General features: G+C 58.3%; 1 protein-coding gene across 2 annotated transcripts in view; it reads left to right on the top strand.

Moving 5' to 3' along the window:
* Positions 1-836: 836 nt before the first annotated feature.
* Positions 837-17145, top strand: part of NEK6 (NIMA related kinase 6) — a gene marked incomplete at both ends in the record, with an annotated part of 33161 nt that continues 16852 nt past the window's right edge. The window contains 6 exons of one of the 2 annotated variants that reach the window (XM_084236573.1): positions 837-953; positions 8720-8860; positions 10040-10102; positions 12025-12135; positions 15182-15290; positions 15519-15626. In XM_084236573.1, coding sequence (XP_084092699.1) covers positions 864-953; positions 8720-8860; positions 10040-10102; positions 12025-12135; positions 15182-15290; positions 15519-15626 — 622 coding nt within the window. The remainder of the gene's footprint in view (positions 954-8719; positions 8861-10039; positions 10103-12024; positions 12136-15181; positions 15291-15518; positions 15627-17145) is intronic. The other variant, XM_084236572.1, reaches the window with a different exon arrangement.

Raw genomic sequence — 17145 nt, 5'->3', positions numbered from 1 at the left:
AAGAAAACACCCTGGGGAGGAGGGAGGCTGATTCCGCAGCCCAGGGAGCCCCCGGCAGACCCCCGGGGAACGGCGACAACAGCCCACACTTTCCTTCGGCCCAGCGCATCCATGGGGTGGCCCTCCTGGGGAGAGCGAGAGTCCAGCTTGCCTCTGGGCCTGGGATCTGGCGGGTGAGAGAGACTGGGCGCGGGTGAGAGAGACTGGGCGCGGCAGGTGACTGGTTCAAGGTTGCGAGAGGCAGTTGGTCAGGGAGAGAGGCGGCGGCGGCCCATGGCCCGGAGTGCGCCCTCGGACGGAGGGCTCTGCCCCTGCCTGGAGAATCGTGCCAGACTGTGAGCAGGATCCCCGGACCTTGGCCTTCCGGTGTTTGGGAAACCCCGGCCTAACTAGGACAGACCAACTCAAGGTCTTTCTCTCCTGACCACCCAGGCTGCCTGGGTTAATGTAGGGTCGAGAGTGGGGGACCGAGTCTGGAGTCTGGAGGGCAGTGATGTGCAACAATCCAGGCTTTGGAGTCTGGCGCAGAGGGGCTTGAATCTGGAGCCTCCCTTGCTGCCTCGGGGCCTCCCTGCACAGAGCCTCGGTTTCCTCCCCTGTGCAGTGGCAACTGTCCTGCAGCCTAGGCCGGGCAGCACAGTGAGGGGAAGGTTTGTCCCATGGGTGTCCTCTGTGGAGTTCTAGCCCTGCGTCTTCTGAGCTGGGTGACCGTGGCGCGTCCCGGACGCTGCGCTTGCGCCCCGGCCCTTGCGAGACGGGTCCAGTGAGGTGCCTCCGTGCGGGGCTGTCTCCAGAACAGGCGTTGGTAAAGAAAGGCCTTGTTTTCTTTTGCAGCCCGTGCCCTCGTGAGGCTGGCATGCAGGATGGCAGGACAGTCCAGCCACATGCCCCATGGAGGGAGCCCGAACAACCTCTGCCACACCCCGGGGCCCGCGCATTCTCCTGACCCTCAGGTAAGCCCATTCCCTTGTCTGCAGTCCCTTGGAGATTCTCCAGGGACTGCGGATCCCTGAATCTGCTTTTTCCAAGATTCCGGCCTCTGGAAGAAGCCCTTTGGTGGCCCCTAGCCGGAGTCTCTTCTTGGATGCTTCCAGCAAAGGTAGCTGAGCGCACTGTCTCAACCAGTCAGCCCTTATTCACTCAGCAACCCTCCGCGAAGCCCTCTCAGTGTCAGGCTCTAGGCTGGGACTCCAGGCCCTGGTCCTGCCCCAGGGGATTGCACATGAATCTCCCAGGGTCAGTGGGGGTTAGAGAGCAGATGTAGGAAAGAATGAGGAGTCAGGGTCATAGGAGGGAGGCCTTGGGGTCAAAGGGGGGGTCCTCACTCTGAGCCCAGTCTGCCTCCCCGTCTGTGCTCTGGCCGCCTCCAGCCTCTCCTCCTAGGCCAGCAGAGCTCTGGGGGTGCTGGTTTCCCTACAATGGTCTTGCTCTCTCTGCAGGTCCTTGGAAAGCTCGGCAGCCTTCTGCAGCTTTCTCAAGGTGGCTTCAGGGTTTCTGAGCTGCTCACACCCATGCCTCTGCGCATGCTGTTCCCTGGGCCTGGAGTGCCCTCCCCAAGGCTGCCTCCCAGCCTCGGTCAGCGCTGGTGCTTCAGCGAGCCTCTCCCTCCTCTCTGCTGCCTCCAGCAGCCTGAGTCACACCCCACTTTGGGACTGGTTCCTGGGCCCCCTCCCTCCATGGAAAATCCTGCAGGGTGGGGTTTCACCTTGACACTGTTCCAGGCAGACCCAGAGCAGTCCCTCAGTGCTGCTGAGTGGGTAAAACAGGGGCCTGGGGCCTGTGGTGCTTATGCACGAGACAGACTCAGGTCTGCTCTTAAGGACAGCACAGCTTCACGGGAGAGAAAGATAGAAACAGAGCAGAAGAAACCCAGGGGCCCATGGAGCTCCAGAAAGACATCTGGGCCAAACTAGGGGGCCAGAGAGACTTCCTTGAGGAAGTGGCATGCCATGGAGAGGACAGAAAACCTGCTGGGCAGGCGGGCCAGGACCAGATGCTGCCAGGGCCTGGGGACAGCCTGATAACGATAAAAAGTAATACCCAGATATGAGACTTCCTGAGCCAGTTTCTAATTGCCTGGTCCCTTTTGGAGGACTTCAGATGGGCTGGTGTTTGAGCTATTTGGGCAGGGTTGCCCTGTACAGTCACACAGGTTATACACTGCACAAAACTGACCCAGGAGGCAGGTGAATCTGAAATCCTTCTGCACCTGAACTGTCATCAAGTCATATTCTTTGGTGCAGAGCTGCCTGAGCTCAAGAGAAGGGGTGACTCTGCAGACTCACACCAAGCTGACATAGGCACTAGTAGACACCGTGCATATGGGGAAAGGCTGTGCATGCACACACGTGAGCAGTTGCCCAGGGTCCAAGCATTTCTCCGTTCTCCCCGCTCTCCATTCCCATTACTGCCTGGGAAGCAGGGACCCCTCTCCCAGGTGGGATCTGGAGAAGCAGATCCCAGGAAGCTGGGAAACCCGCAGACACTGCTGGTCAGAATCCACCAGGACATATCACTGATGGCTGGTGGCGGTAGGGCCTCCTCGGCTAATGTAGCAATTTGTCATATTAAGTCATTCACTAGCAATTGAGTCCCCCTTGATTAATCTCCCAGAATTAGCCAGTTGCATTTTGAGCAATTAGGGTTAATTGCAGCCTCATTTGGCAGAGGAGAGAGCCCCATAATTATTTCAGGAACAAGGCAAGGGGCCGGTGGGCTGCGGTGGCAGCAACGTCCTTGGCGTTTGTCGCACATGTTGGAGTGGGTAATGACATAGTTAAGTGTAATTAGATACGATTACTCAGCACTGGGCAGCGGCTGTTGGTGAAGATGCCCCCGATCCCACCAGCATCTGGCTGGTTTTGCAGAACTGAGCATAGCAGCACTGACCCGAGAACGCTGCAGGTTGGAGTAGGAGTGACTCTTTCCCTCCTGACGCGCTGGTATTTAGACGCCACTTGGGGAGACAGCCCATCCCAATCTTGCTTGTTTCAGGATACAGAAATATCTCAAACTGAGGACAGAGGCATTTTCTTTTTTTATGGCAGGAAATTGCTGTATCCCTGAAATCATCCTTCAGGCAGATCAATGCTGTGCTGTAGACCAGGCTGGCTCAGATGCAGCTCCATCCCCCCCACCCCCCCACCCCCGCCAGGTGACACTGGTGCCTCAGTTTCCTCATCTGTCAAATAGGGCCATGAAGGTAAAGTCCAACATGGCATCCAATATCGTGGGTGTGGAGGGAACGGCATGCCATTGATCTTATTCTTATATTTTCAAATCTGTCTTCTTTTCACAGTGCAGAAAGAACAGCTTAGCAAACACTTAGATTCAGGGTTCTGTTAACCTTTGAGCCCAAGGCTAGTGGTTTGATGATTTCAAGGAACTGTCTCTCTTTGGGAGCTGTCAACATATAAAGCATGTTTGTTGAACCCGGCAGAATCATATGTGAAATTCATGTGTACTCGGGACAGCGGAGTGTGCTTGCTTTTAGTGAGATTTCTAATGAGTGAATGAAGTTGAGAACAATTGCTCTAAGTGCCCCAGTGCTTTCGGAACATTTCCATCGGGAATGAAATACAGGACTCAGCGGATCCTGTAAGAGCCACGTGCATTTCCAAGAAGGAGAAAGGTGTTCTTGCCCGAGAAAGCCCTGGCTAATGTATCTTCCATCTGGAAACTCTTGCAGACCTGCTTGGGACATGCCAAGTTCACTTGTATTCAGCTCTATTCTGAGAAGAACGTGCTGACTTTGCAGGGAACAGGGACACCCACAATGTGTGGGGCAAAATCTCCATGAAAAATCTTCCCAAAGCATCGGTGATAGTGAGATAAGATTTAATGACCAAAATATTAGTGGCCATTAAAATTCAAGAAGTGTTTGCAACGTTAGTTATAAATTCAACAAGTCTTTGTCTCGGGGCTGCTGGGGAGCCCACATGGTATTTTCAGATGCTGAGGGCCCAGGGCTTTGAAAGCTCAGAAAGGCAATGACATGGGGGCCGGTGACGAGCAGGCGTTTGGGGCAGGACGGGAAGTAGAGACTGTTCCAGGAGGAGGACAGTGCACGGTGTAGGTCCCAGATATGACGGGGCGGGGCAGGCCTAGTCGGATCAGAAAGCGATTAAATACCGTGCTTCGGTGAGGAGGGGTGGCTGGTGTACAAGGCCTGTATCCATGCCTTGTCGTCTGGAATAGAACTGGTAGCAAACGGGTCATCCATAATATGTTCTAAGCTGACAAGGGAGTCTGGGTTTTAGAAGCTCACAGATCCCTGATTTTGAGGCACAAGTAAGACGAAAAGAGCTAAGGAGGCAGCTGCCTCCCCCAGGAGAGAAGATGCCTCTGCCTTAATTGACCAACACAGGAAGGAAGAATTCCAGAGACTTCCACAGGAAAACCAATGCATTTGGTAACCGAAGGGACGAGGGAGAAAGGTGAAGGAGCGTCCAGCTCCTGGCGCGGTGGCCGATCCCCTGCCAGCCTCACCTTGTTAGTGGCTGGAACTGGGTCCGGATTGTCTATTGCACAGGCTCCAGCTCGGCTTCCTCTCACCTCGGCTTATGAGAATCATCCTGGGGGAGCCATAGACCGGAGATGATTTTAGGTTTTGTGATGGGGCCTTTCATCCATGCTTTGGTGTCCCGGTCACTGTCCGCACGCGGGAGCAGAGTGCAGACCCCTGGGCTGGGACACAGGGTGGTGGAGGGACCAACAGCAGGATGCTGGCACTTGCCTCGTCAGAAGCGACCCAGAGAAGCCCCTTCTCCAAACTCCATGGTGTAGGGGAGGGAGCTGAAATAAGCAGCTTGTCCCTTCTGCTCTCAGAATCCCTGTAGCTTCTCTGGCCCCACTAGGCCCTCGAGAGGCAAGATTGACTTTTGGCCTGAAATTAGCCAGGTCATGGGGAGCTGAAGAGGGTTGGCCTCACGGAGAGTGTGGCGCCAGGGGCCCTTTGTAAAGCGTGCCCTTCTTTTGTGCCACATGGATTGAAAACACATCGCTGTGTACACATACACCGAATCCATTAGAACTTCCCTGCACACGATGTCAGATGTCTTTAAAGGTGAAATTCGTTTACAGGAAATGTCATTCTGATGAAGTGTGCTTTTTAAAATCATAGGAACAGTTGCCTTAAAATTAATGATGCATTGCAAATATCAGGGAGAAAAGACCCATCCAGTGTAAAGATGATTAAAATTCAGGTCAGAAGTCTGACTTAGTCAGGCTAAATTTTTTAATGAGATTTCAGAAAATTAATTGGGCGAATGCATTTTTATTCTTTTAACATATAATTCTATGCTCCTGTTTAAAGGCGGGAGGTGGGGGTTGTCAATGGCTGAGGCTTTATTGTGGTTCAAATATTTTAAACTCAAATTAGCACGAGGTGGAGGGTGTTTGTGGCCTAACTTGATCTGTCTGGGAGAAAGGAGCTGGGTTTCTCTGAGCTTCCTGGGGTGGGTGTCCTGGGATGGTCCAAGACGCCCCCTCCCCATGCCCCATAGGTCTGGCCTTGGCGTGGAAAAGCTGGCAACACTTCCTGGGAGGGTGGGCTTGGGGAGAAAGGCGCCCGACCTTGACTGTCTCCTTGGCCAGGCTTCCTCTGTTGTCCACGGAGTCGTTCTTTGAGCTTCCTCCCTCCTGTCTGAGACACAGTCCTCCCTGGGGCCCACATAGCTCAGCGTCCCTGCTGCCTCCACCTGTCCCTCCACCCAACTCCTCCACCTTCAGGGAGAGCCAAGGGGCCCCACAGCCTGGGAAGGAAAGTGTCCAGTGGTTTATCCCTGTGTCCAGGCCATGGCTCAGCCCTGGAAAGGGAGGCCAGTTGCGCCCGTGGTCTGTCGCGAGCCCCTGGCAACACCCCGGACGACCGTGCAGGGGACGGTGAAGTCAGGAGGGGCCGTCAGCCCATGGCTTCTCCGCGGCTGGGTGACCGTGATGTTGGGGAAGTGGCCCCATGTTGAACAGCGCCGTGGCCGAGGCAGCGGGAGGGTGTGAGCACGCAGCACGGCACCTGACATCGTCCATGCTAAGAAGATGGCGTGTCACTGGATAATTGTTTTTCTTTTATTTTAGTTTTCATTTTAGTTTTCACAGAGTTGGAAATAACCCCAGTGCCGACCCGCGCTGGGGCGGGGCTGCTGAGGATGTTGGTGATGACAGCCAGGAACTCTCAGCTGCTTCCCTGGGCCGGCCCCTCGCCTGGCTGGTGTACACGTCCTGCCTCGGCCCAACCCAGCCTCAAGGGAGTAGGTCACCCCGGTGCCCCCCATCTCACCCTGGGATTTTAACCCGAGCCTCTGAGGCCCAGTGTCCGAGTCTCAACTAACAGCCAGAGCTGCAGCCCCCTCTGCCCAGGGGCTATGCTCATGCTCCCCTCCCCCAGGGGGCAGGTCATTAGCTAACAATGATTATTCTGAAACCCCCGTCATGTCATGCACTGTTCTGGGCCTGCCCAGACCCATCAGGACCCTTTCCCCAGAATCATCTCCTGGAATCCTCAGAGAAATGCGGGCCAGTGTTACTGTCCCCCCATGGTGGATGGCCTCACTGGGCAGCAGGAAGGGGTGGTGAGTGGAAGGCCACAGAGAAGCACTTGAGAGAGACCCCCCTCTGGGGGCGAGAGCTCAGTTCACCTTTTCCTTTTCCGCGCGGAGGCCCTGTTGATAAATTGGGGTCTGGGCTCTGCTGGCTCAGGGACTGTGCCTAGGAGCCCTGGGGTGCCCCCCATCTGAGCAGAGGTCACCCTGGGGACGAGGCCACATCCCCAACCCCTGCCCAGGCAGTGGCGGCCCTGGAGCCTGCGGGGACTGCACCCCTGTAACCCCTGCCTCCCCAGAGCACCCCCCTCTAATTAGGTGGAAGGGGTTGTGGTAGTAAATGCAAATCTGGGCCTTCCCTTATCCAGCTGGGCGGCACCCCCTGCAGTTCCTGGGGCTGAGGGGGCAGGGGCCGGCCTGTGGGGAGTGGAGCCCTGCAGCCAATGCCCCTTCCCTCCCACGTGGTGAGCAGCAGCAGCCCAACGTCCCCAGAGCGGGACCCTCAGAGATCACGTCCTCCAAACCTTGCACTGGGCCAGGGGGAAACTGAGGCCCAGAGAGCGGAGGGACCTGCCCTGTTCCAAGGAGCAGCACAGCTGCTGAGATCAGCAGGAGGGCAAGTCCCACCTCCCCTCTGACGAGCTGTGTGGCCCTGCCTCAGTTTCCTTACTTACAAAATGGTGTTAATAATATTGGTGCTTTGGTGAGGGGGGGATGTGGTGTGGAAACACACACAGGAAGAGGTGAAAACTCTACCCTGTTAAAAACCAATGGAACCTCAATAAAAATAATCCAGTTTTCACAAAGAGAAATTCATCTTCCAGGTGCTCAACTCGGTATCGACAATAAGTAACGAAAACGTCATGTAGAGGAAAAAATTAAAATTAAATGAATATGGGAAATGAAAGTGGCATTAACTTGCTGTGCAAGTAAGTCACGGGACCCTTCCAAGCGAGGGCCAATGCTGGCGCACAGTAGGTGGCTGTCACTGCCTCCCCTGCGTCTTTCAAAAAACGCGCCCCGCACTGGCCCTGGGCAGCCAGACCCTCAGCACAAGGACACAGGGGTGCAGCACGGGCCTCACCTGGAGCTGCCGCTGGGCAGGACAGGGCTCAGCAGGCTGACGGATGCGGGGCTGAAGCAAGGAGCTCGGCCAGCCACAGGGTCCTGGGGGAAAAGTCCAGGAGGATTCTGAGTTGGGAGGCTTCACACTACACACAGGATGGCTCTGGAGCCCCTGTCCTGAGTTCAAATCCCAGCTTTGCCATTACTGGGGTCACGGCCTCAGTTTCCACAAATGGGCATAGCAGTGATGTCTATTCACTCATGGGGTGAAGCACGCAGTAGGTGTCCAATCAATGCTCGCTCTTCTTAGGTGGGTAGGTAGACTGGTGTTACTGAGATCTGACCTGGTCCTGGCGGCCTCACCTGGAGGCTTAGTTGTGGGCCCAGTGCCGGTGCCAGAGAATCATCATGAGGCTCTGCATACAGTCGTCCAGCGCATGAACTCAGAGTGTCAGGCCACGGCTTTGTTTTTTGGTTTTTGTTTTTAAGACTTATTTTTATTTATTTATGCATAAAAGAGCTGGGGTACAGGCCAGAGGTGCAGGGGAGTGACAGGATTCACCAGAAAGAGTGGGGAACAGAACAGGCAGACTGATGAAATACACTGCTGAGGGGAGCAGCGGGGAGACAGGAGAGGTCTGCTGCGCCATGTGGGTAGCTCCCTGGCCGGGAATTGAACTCATGCTGCAGTGGCTGGCGATAGCTTGATAGCACTGAGACTGCAACCCCTGTGCCACCAGGGAGGCCCCCCTACAGGTATTTTTACACCATCCCAGGAGAGGAAGCTGCCACTTACCATGGTGACTTACAGGGTTTGGCTGGGGGGCAGGGGGTCCACATGTGGGGTCACAGGGCAAGTGAGAGAACAGTACAGGGGGTGAGGATGCTGGGGGGCAGCAGCCTCCTCGGTGCCTCCTCTGCAGAGGGAAGTCGTCTGGCTTGTGCAAGGGAGGGGTTTGGAGACCCCCAGGGGGCCTTGGAGGCTCTGAGAGTGGGGCTGGCCAGCAGAGTCTCTCGTTCATCCTCAGGGGTGCTGCTGGGGTTCCAGAAGGTGTTGGGGTCCCAACCCTCCACTCCAGCCTGACACCCCGACACCCTCTGTCGCTTCCCTCCAGAGGCACCCGAACACCCTGTCTTTTCGCTGCTCGCTGGCTGACTTCCAGATCGAGAAGAAGATAGGCCGAGGGCAGTTCAGCGAGGTGTACAAGGCCACCTGCCTGCTGGACAGGAAGACGGTGGCGCTGAAGAAGGTGCAGGTGAGCCAGGGGACCAGAGGGGCCAAGCCGCATCCCTGCAGCCAGCTTCTCCCCCAAACCCTGTGCTTCTGGGCCCTCCCCTCCCCTCCGTCTGTAGGGAGGGGAGCTAGTACCTGACTGAGCTACAGGGAGAATCAGGCGGGCTATGAAAACTCTGCGAATTATAAAGGGAATGGAAAATGAGCATGCACTGAGCACCTGCTGTATACCAGCTCCTGGCAGCAGCCTATGGGGAGGGATTGTCATCCCGTCTTTCACGTGGAAAAAGGGTGCAGTCGGAGCAACTGGCCAGGGTCACAGCTGAGACTCGACCCCCGTCCTGACGACCCTGGTACCCGCCTCACTGGTTGGGCCTTCCCAACCTCTGTGTCCCTCCTCAGCGGGGCAGGGAGGCCAAGCAGATGGGTTTCAGAGCAGCCGTGGCCAGCCAGGAAGCAATTCAGGCAGCGCCCCCGAGCCACTTTGCTGCAGGAAATGGCTCTAAGCCTGCCACCAGCTTCCCGCGGCCCTTGCCCCGCTCTTTTGTCCTTAAAGAGTGAGATGAACAGCCTGGGCAGAGGAGGCCCCGTGGAGAAGGCAGCTCAGGTGCCCGGGCAGGGGAGAGGGTGGGAGAGAGTGGAGAGCAGCGGGTGCTGGAGGAGAGCCCCGTCTGTGCTCTCCGCGTGCAGAGGGGCTCACCGGGCTTTGTCTTTTTTTTTCGGGGTGGGGGGGGTGTGTGTGCGTGCGCCATGATGGCTTTTGGGGGGTAGAGGTGACCTTCTCTTACGTCCTGTGAGTTGGAAGGTGCCAGGAGCACCAACCCCCTGAGCAGCCGAGGGCCTGGGCGGGAGGGACCGGGGCTCGGGACCCCACTTCCTTGCTCGGCCAGGCTGTTGGCCCCACTTGGCGGGGTGAAGACTGCAGTGCCCAGCCTGCCGCGTGCCCCCGAGCGCCTCACAAGCACCATGCTTTTCTGGGCCGCAGTCTCCCCGTAAGTCGTAAGTCGGTGACATTAACTGCTGCCCCGGGGAGCCCGCAGAGCGGCCAGTCTGGCGCCTGCCAGGTGGGGCTCCGGTGGGCGGAACCATTGCCCTGACTGGGCCTGAGGAGTCGCCAGGAGAGCCAGGCCCCATCCTGGCGGTTCCGTGGGGAGCTGGGGGACAGTTTTAATCCCCACTTCTCTCTTTCCTCTCGCCCAAGATATTCGAGATGATGGACGCCAAGGCCAGGCAGGACTGCATCAAGGAGATCGGCCTCCTGAAGGTGAGCATCCTGCCCCCAGGCCAGGCCACACCCCGGCTGTCCCAGCTCAGAGCCCGTGAGGTTTGGGGTGATGCCCCGCTTGTTGGGGTGCAACAAGCGACTTCATTTTCTCGTGGCCACGCAGCCCTCAGGGTCCCCGAACTGCTGTGCTTGCCCCACATGGACCCGCCTGAGATGGCGGCGCCCAGCTCAGAAGTCCTCGCCCCGCAGGCACCCAGGCGCGGCCAGCAGCGGCCTGCCCCGGCCTTGGCTGGGCGGGAGCGGGCTGGGCCTTGGGCGGGGCCGCCGTCTCTGCTCCCCCCACCCTGCCCCTCCTCTCGCCATCTTTCCTCTCCGTCTTTCTTTAAATTTCCAAGTGGCCTTTTAATATTCAGCCACGGGCGTGCTTTGCTTTGCTTTGCTTTGCTCCCCCATCTTGTTGCTGCCGCCAGGAGGCGCTAGCTGCCGGGGAGCTCGGGGTGCTGCCGAGACCAGCCATGCAGCCTCCGGGGTGTGGAGGCCCCCAGGGAGCCTGGGCTGTCATCTCTTGGGCTCTTCCCCACGAGGAAGGCAGGACGCACAGCCAGGGACGGTCCCTCTGCGGACAGGAGTCCTGGCTCAGCAGCGCGGGGCCAACTGCACTGGGCGGTGGCAAGAACAGACGCGCCAGGCAGGGAGGCCCCGGGGGTGGGCTGGAGTCAGAGACAACAGAACTTCCCGGACTATCTCTGAGCCTGCCCCAGGCAGCTTTGTCCTGGGGCTCTCTCCCTGCTCCCCAGACTTGAGACTCTGACAGGGGAGGAGGAAAGTACAAGCACCAGAGTCCTGGGGGCTTGGCTTCACGCCGTGTCACCCAAGCAAGCAACTTCGCCCCAGCCTCAGTCGGCCCGTCTGCTCAGTGGGAAGCACTCCTGTCTCACAGGGTGTGGGTAGATCGAGAGAATTAAATATAGTGTCTGAAGAGGGTCTGTTCTCTCGGGGCATCCTCCGTGCCCATGAGAGAGAACTTGCTCAGCGGTTTCATAAAGTGGGGCTGCTGGTAGCAGTGGCGCCCCCTGAAGCCCAGCTAGGCAATGTCAGCTTAGTGGTTGGTTCTTCAGGGCCCTGCCTGGGCTCTCAGTAGTGGGGAACTCCTAGTAGTGGGGGGACAGGCAGGCAGCAGATGGGCAAGCTGGACCTGCTGGGGAGAGGCATTCCGTGCCTCGCCCTGGTCCTGGTGCTGCCAAGGGCCTCGAACATGGGCTTCAGCTGCAGACACACCCCTTCTAACTGGCCCTGTGGCCATGGGCAAGCCGTTGACTGCTGGGGCCTCATTTTCCTTGCTGTGAAAAGGGATAATGGCAACTGTGCTGTCTGCAGGGGGCTGGGGTCAGAAGATGCGCTGGAAGGACGCCAGCTGGTGCTTGGGGTGTGGAAATGTGGAAATGTCCCTGAGAGGCAGCCTAGTCTCCCCACTTAGAGCCTTGCCGGCAATGCCAGCCCCTTTCCAGAAGGCCAGCCAGCCTCCCCGCCTGCCATGGGAAGTCACCAGGATGGGCCAGGGCACGAGGTGTTTCCTACAAAACAAAGGGAAAGATGGTTCCCAGAGGGGCCACAAGGCAGACCCGAAACTCAGAACCTCCCAGGGCAGAGGCTGGCGGACGACACCAGGAAACGGGCAGGGAGAGTCACAGACTTACACGTTCAGCCCCTTTTGAGCACCTGAGTCTCAGCTCTGCATGGCCAAGAGAAATAGCCCGTCTCCCAAGCATCACACCCAGTTGGCAGGTGCAAGATGGCTGCCCCACGTTGCCAGGCCGCTGGCTGCCAAGTGCAGGCCTTTTCCCAGGCACCCACCTCTCAGCAGCAGCCAGCGCCCATTCAGGCCGCCAGCGGGTGCCAGCCTGGGCAGGTGCCGAGGCCGGCCTTCTCTCATCGGTTCTGCTCTCCCTCTTTCTGGGCAGCAACTGAATCATCCAAACATCATCAAGTATTTGGACTCGTTCATCGAGGACAACGAGCTCAACATCGTGCTGGAGCTGGCTGATGCGGGCGACCTCTCGCAGATGATCAAGGTGAGGCTCCCGGCGGGGCAGGATCAGAGGCCACCAGGGTCAGGCAGCCCTCCCGACCCCGCCTTCAGGCTCAGCCGCGGCCCAGGAGGGGCCCTGCCTGCCCTGTCCCCCCACACATTGCCAGAGTAGCTTTTTCTTCCCATTAGCCTCAGGGAAGCTCATCTCGAGCGTCCTGGTGAGCACAAAGCAAGACGAAGGTGATGCCTGGACAGGCCCAGAGGCTGGGAGGGGTCAGCTGTGGGCGGAAAGGGACCCGTACCCAGCCCCTCCACACAGCCTGCCCGCGGGTCCTTGTGTCACTGCTCCTGCCTCACTAAGGAGGGGGTAGAAACCCATGTCGGGCAGATGCAGCTCACGGAATCTGGGAAAGCATCTGTGGGTCCAACGGCCTCTTTTTACAGAAAGAAAACAGCCAGGTTAAGAGATTTGCCTGAGGATACCAGCAGTGGGGGTACAGAGCCGTGCCTGAGGCCCAGGTCTCTTTCCTGGTCTGTGACATCCGCAAAACGATGAACACACGCTAAGTCCTACGCTGCAGGCCCAGCGCCCCGTCTGGCTCTGCACCCCGCACCTGTCTGCTCCCCTCAACTCAACTCCTGGGGCCCAGAACCAGGCGCACTATGGGTCTGGACTCAGGGACCCCGCAGCTCCCCCAATGGAGCACTTAGTGTGGCCACAGCCCTGCTGAGCCCACGTGCCGTTCCCGCATCCGCAGTGTCCTCACATAGGAAGGCTCAGCCCGGTTTATTCACCTGCCTGAGGCAGCACAGCCTCCAAATGGGATTCCAAGGCCACCCCGCTCCCTGCTCCCCCCCTCGAGACCCTCCCCCCTACTGGCTTGAAATTCTGCAGGCCACTGCTGGGCACCCAGTGTGTCTGCTCCCGGGGCTTCACCCTGCTCCCGGGCACTCTTGCAGATGGAACCAGACACAGATTCTGTGTTTCCCTCCAGGCACCAGGGACTGAGCAATTGCTCGTGCTTGCTCTTCTGAAATTTGGCTCCTAGGAATACGGGCATCGCTGGGAAGCCGCATTACTTGAGCTGTTATCATCTGCTTTTATTTTTTTGTTGACATATTAATGTGTTTTCAGGGATGTTAATTTCCACACAGATCCCTGGTGGGAACAGATGTGCTATATCATGTCTCAGTTCTGCCTGCCCCCCTACTTTGTTTCTCCTTCATGTTTCTTTCTCTCTCCCTAACACACATGCATCCAGCACCCACTGTGTGCCAACCTTCTGTACCCAGACCTAGGGGTGCCGCCAGCAGAGGTCCTGCCCTCCGGGAGCTTGCCATAAACTGGAGCAAGCTTCTCCTCCAAAGAAGGCTTCCTGGAGGAGGTGACACCTGAGCTGAGACCTGAGGGGGTATGGACAGGACAGCTCATGCAGGAGCTTAGGAGGTTGAGAAACCCAGGGGTGCACAAAGTGTTTGGTCCAAATGGCACTGTGTAAGGTTTAGGGGGAGCCCTGGCAGGCAGGGCCTCCTGTCCCAGCTCAGGGCTGGATTTTGTCCCAAGGTCAGTGAGAGGCTCTCTAAGGCTCATGGCAGGGAGTGAGCCTTGTGTTCTAAAAGAAAGACCGGATACAAGGCATGGTACCACTCCTCCTGGAGTCTCCTTACCCCTCGCCCCTCCCTCCTGCTGCAGGGCCTCATGGGATGCTGCCCCTGCAGGTGGGAGAGGCAGGCAGGAGCAGACCCTCAGCCCGGAGTCAGACACCCCTGCTGCATGACCTCGGGCAGGGGTCAGTGTCCCTGTCCCTAATGCCCCTTCACAGTCCCTGGGCTTGGTAGGACCCCAGTTTCCTGGTCTCTCCCACTCTCTAGCCACCTCTGGGATTTTAGGGGAGCAGAGACCTCTCTAGGGTCTCACCCCAGGGCAGCACTGTTGTCACCCCAGCAGGCCGGCCTGGGGCCATGGCCCCACAGCCCACAGCCTCGGGGCTAAGCAGACTGGGTGCCGGCATTATTAATGATAACAATGGTGAAACCAGGAGCCGCTGCAGCCCGGAACCCACCAGAGACTCTGCACCTCCCGCTAAATGTCACAGAGCGTTTATAGGACGTGACATTTAGGAAATCACCACTCACAGCCGTGCGTCCCGCTTAAATGCTGCAATGAGGATTAACTAACATCGCAGCATAAATAACACTCCTGCCCGGCCCACCCTGAGGCTGGGGTGACCGGGGGTCCTGAGTTAGGGGGTCTGCGCTGAGAGCCCAAGGCAGCTCACCCGAGGGGCCCCTTTGCCAGCGTGGAAGCTCCGAAGAGCCTCACAGGGCACTGGTGCCAGGCCAGGGGTGTCCCGCGGCCACAGCCCTGTGAGCTGGAGGTGCCGGGACCAGTGCCCGCTGTGCCTGTCTAGCTGGGTGACCTGAGCTCAGTCCCGCGCCTGGTGGTTACCAGCGTCGTTAGCTAAGAGCTTGGGCTGGCTGCGGCTTCCCTGCCACCCCCTCCCTGCGGCCTGGGCGGGTTGTTCTTTTTGTTTTTTTCCAGAGCATTAAATACGGTTTTTCAGGCCAGGAAGCAGATTCATGCCTGTTGAAACCCAGGGTGGGGTCTACTTGAGAATGGCAAGCACTTGTCCTTGGGATCTCCTGCGCCTGTTGACGGTCACACGGGCTGAGACTGCCCTCTCCGGCACTGGGGGCAGCGGTGATTTTACCACCCAGCGTGTCTAGGGTGCCCCCCTGCTGGGCCAAGCCAGGCCTGGAGGCAGAGAGAGGTCACGCCAGTCCACTCCAGCAAGGGGCTCCCTGTTGGAGCAGGAGGAGGTAGATCTGAGCCCAGAAGATTCCAGAAAAAGTATGATTGAGAGCAGCCAGAGCAGCCTTCCGAATGCACTCCAGGCATCATTCAGCAAACCCCTCCAGACACCCACTTGGGGTCCACCCCCGGAAGCTCACAGCTGGGGGGAGGGGGGAGCAGGTGACCAAGTGGAGGGGGGACAGGTGACCTCGCAGGACAGCGGGACTGAAGCAGAGGGGTGACCGCCCTCCACAGCCCGTCGCCCAGACCTGTCCCTCTGTCTCCCCTGCCCCAGTACTTCAAGAAGCAGAAGCGGCTGATCCCCGAGAGGACAGTGTGGAAGTACTTCGTGCAGCTGTGCAGCGCCGTGGAGCACATGCACTCCCGCCGGGTGATGCACCGAGGTACAGCCCCGAGGGCTGGGGGCACCCCGGGCCCCTGCAAGCCGCCTTCCCTCGCTGCTCCCCAAGTTTGGCTACTCTGTTCCTGGAACAGGTGGCTGTCGAGTGTCTTCCCGTCCTCAGCGGGGCCTTTAGCACACACCCCCTCTGACCACTGAGGACAGGCCAGATGGCACCTCACCCACTGTCACGCCCCACACCATCTCCCTACAGCCTCTCTCTCCCCCGCAGACATCAAGCCTGCCAACGTGTTCATCACAGCCACGGGCGTCGTGAAGCTCGGGGACCTCGGCCTGGGCCGCTTCTTCAGCTCTGAGACCACCGCGGCCCACTCCCTAGGTAAGGGGGGCCTGCCCACACCCCAGCAGCCCCCGGCGGTCCTGGTGGACTCCATGGGAAGATGGGAAGCCTCTCCCGCAGCCCCTGGGTTGGCTAGTGCAGGAACATGTCTTTGGACCCTCAGCATCCCCCCACCTCTTTAGAACAGTGACCCAGAGGGGAGCCCCAACTGCCTCTCATACCATCTCACACTCTCCCAGGAGAGGGTGACTGAGTGGAGGTGCGTCTGCGCTGGAGTGGAGGTGCATCTGCGCACACGCAGTGGTCCCCTCTTCTCCCTGCTGAGTCTTGCCCCGTCCAGTGCAGCCCACTCAGTCCGGTCCGGTGGGGGAAGGGTTCATATTGGAGCTGCTTCCAGAATTTGCTTTTAAACAGGCAGTTTTTTGGTTTTTGGTGTTTGTTTTTTCTTTTAAGATTTTTTTTTATACAAGAACTGGGGTTCAGGCCAGATGCACGGGAGGGTGAGAGGATCCACCAGAGACAGAGCGGGGAGCAGAACAGGCAGACAGACTGAAGGCACTGCTGAGGGGAGCAGCAGGCAAGACGGGAGAGGTCTGCTGCGCCATGTGGGAATCTCCCTGGCCAGCCGGGAATCAAACCCGCGCTGCAGAGGCTGCGGACAGCTTCACAGCGCTGCGCTCAACCCGCTGCGCCACCGGGGAGGCCCTAAACAGGCAGTTTTGAAGCTGTGGGGCTGTGAGCTCCTCAGCTAGGAAGTAACACCAGCCAGACTGTTGGAGCTCGTAGGAGCTGGTGGGACAGGGTGGGAGAAGGCCCTGGAGCTGGCAGGGGGGCCTGGAGCTCCACCTCAGTGGGGGACACCGCCGTTGGCTGCAGCAAGGCAAGATGGGGAGATGTGTGCTTTGGGTTACATAAAGCAATGGCGAGCTTCACAACTTGTGAGCCGGGGACGTCTCTGAATGTGAAACTTGGAGCGATGGACGATGACTTAGAATATAGACACCCCACGGCAGGAGGGTCCCTTAACCTGGACTGTGTAAAACTCTCCACAGAGTGGGCAGAGTGTCTGCTGCTCCTGGAGCCTGTTCCTGGCTCTTGGAGGTGGTGTCTGCAGGGGAAGGTGTTCCAGGCCACAAATAGGAGCTGTGGGGCTGTGTGGGCTAGTCCCCTGAACACCACTGTGCCCCCCACTTGTCTCCATCCCAGTCCCAGCCCCAGCCCGGGTCTCCTGTCTTCCACCCCCAATGCCTGGCATCTTTTGGGGATGGTGAAGGGCTTTCTGGAAGATCCACTTTGCCCATGGAAACTGTCACTGTCATACAAGTCCTGATGGCTCAGAGGTGCCCATGTGTGTCAGCCCACAATTAAGAGAAACGCACCAACTCCAGGGAGCGACCGCCCAAGCTCTTGCAGGGCGTGAGTGCGTGTGCCCACCTGTGCACGGGGTGGCTTGACATGCTGCCTGTCTAACCCTGCGGCACAGGTGCCAGGCCTCCTTGGGAGCTGGGCATTTCATGCCCCCTCTCTTAGCTTCAAAGGAAAGGGTATGAAGGATTCA

Source organism: Talpa europaea, assembly GCF_964194135.1.
Source record: "Talpa europaea genome assembly, chromosome: 7".
Taxonomy (NCBI): domain Eukaryota; kingdom Metazoa; phylum Chordata; class Mammalia; order Eulipotyphla; family Talpidae; genus Talpa; species Talpa europaea.
This window is presented reverse-complemented; position numbering and strand designations above follow the sequence as displayed.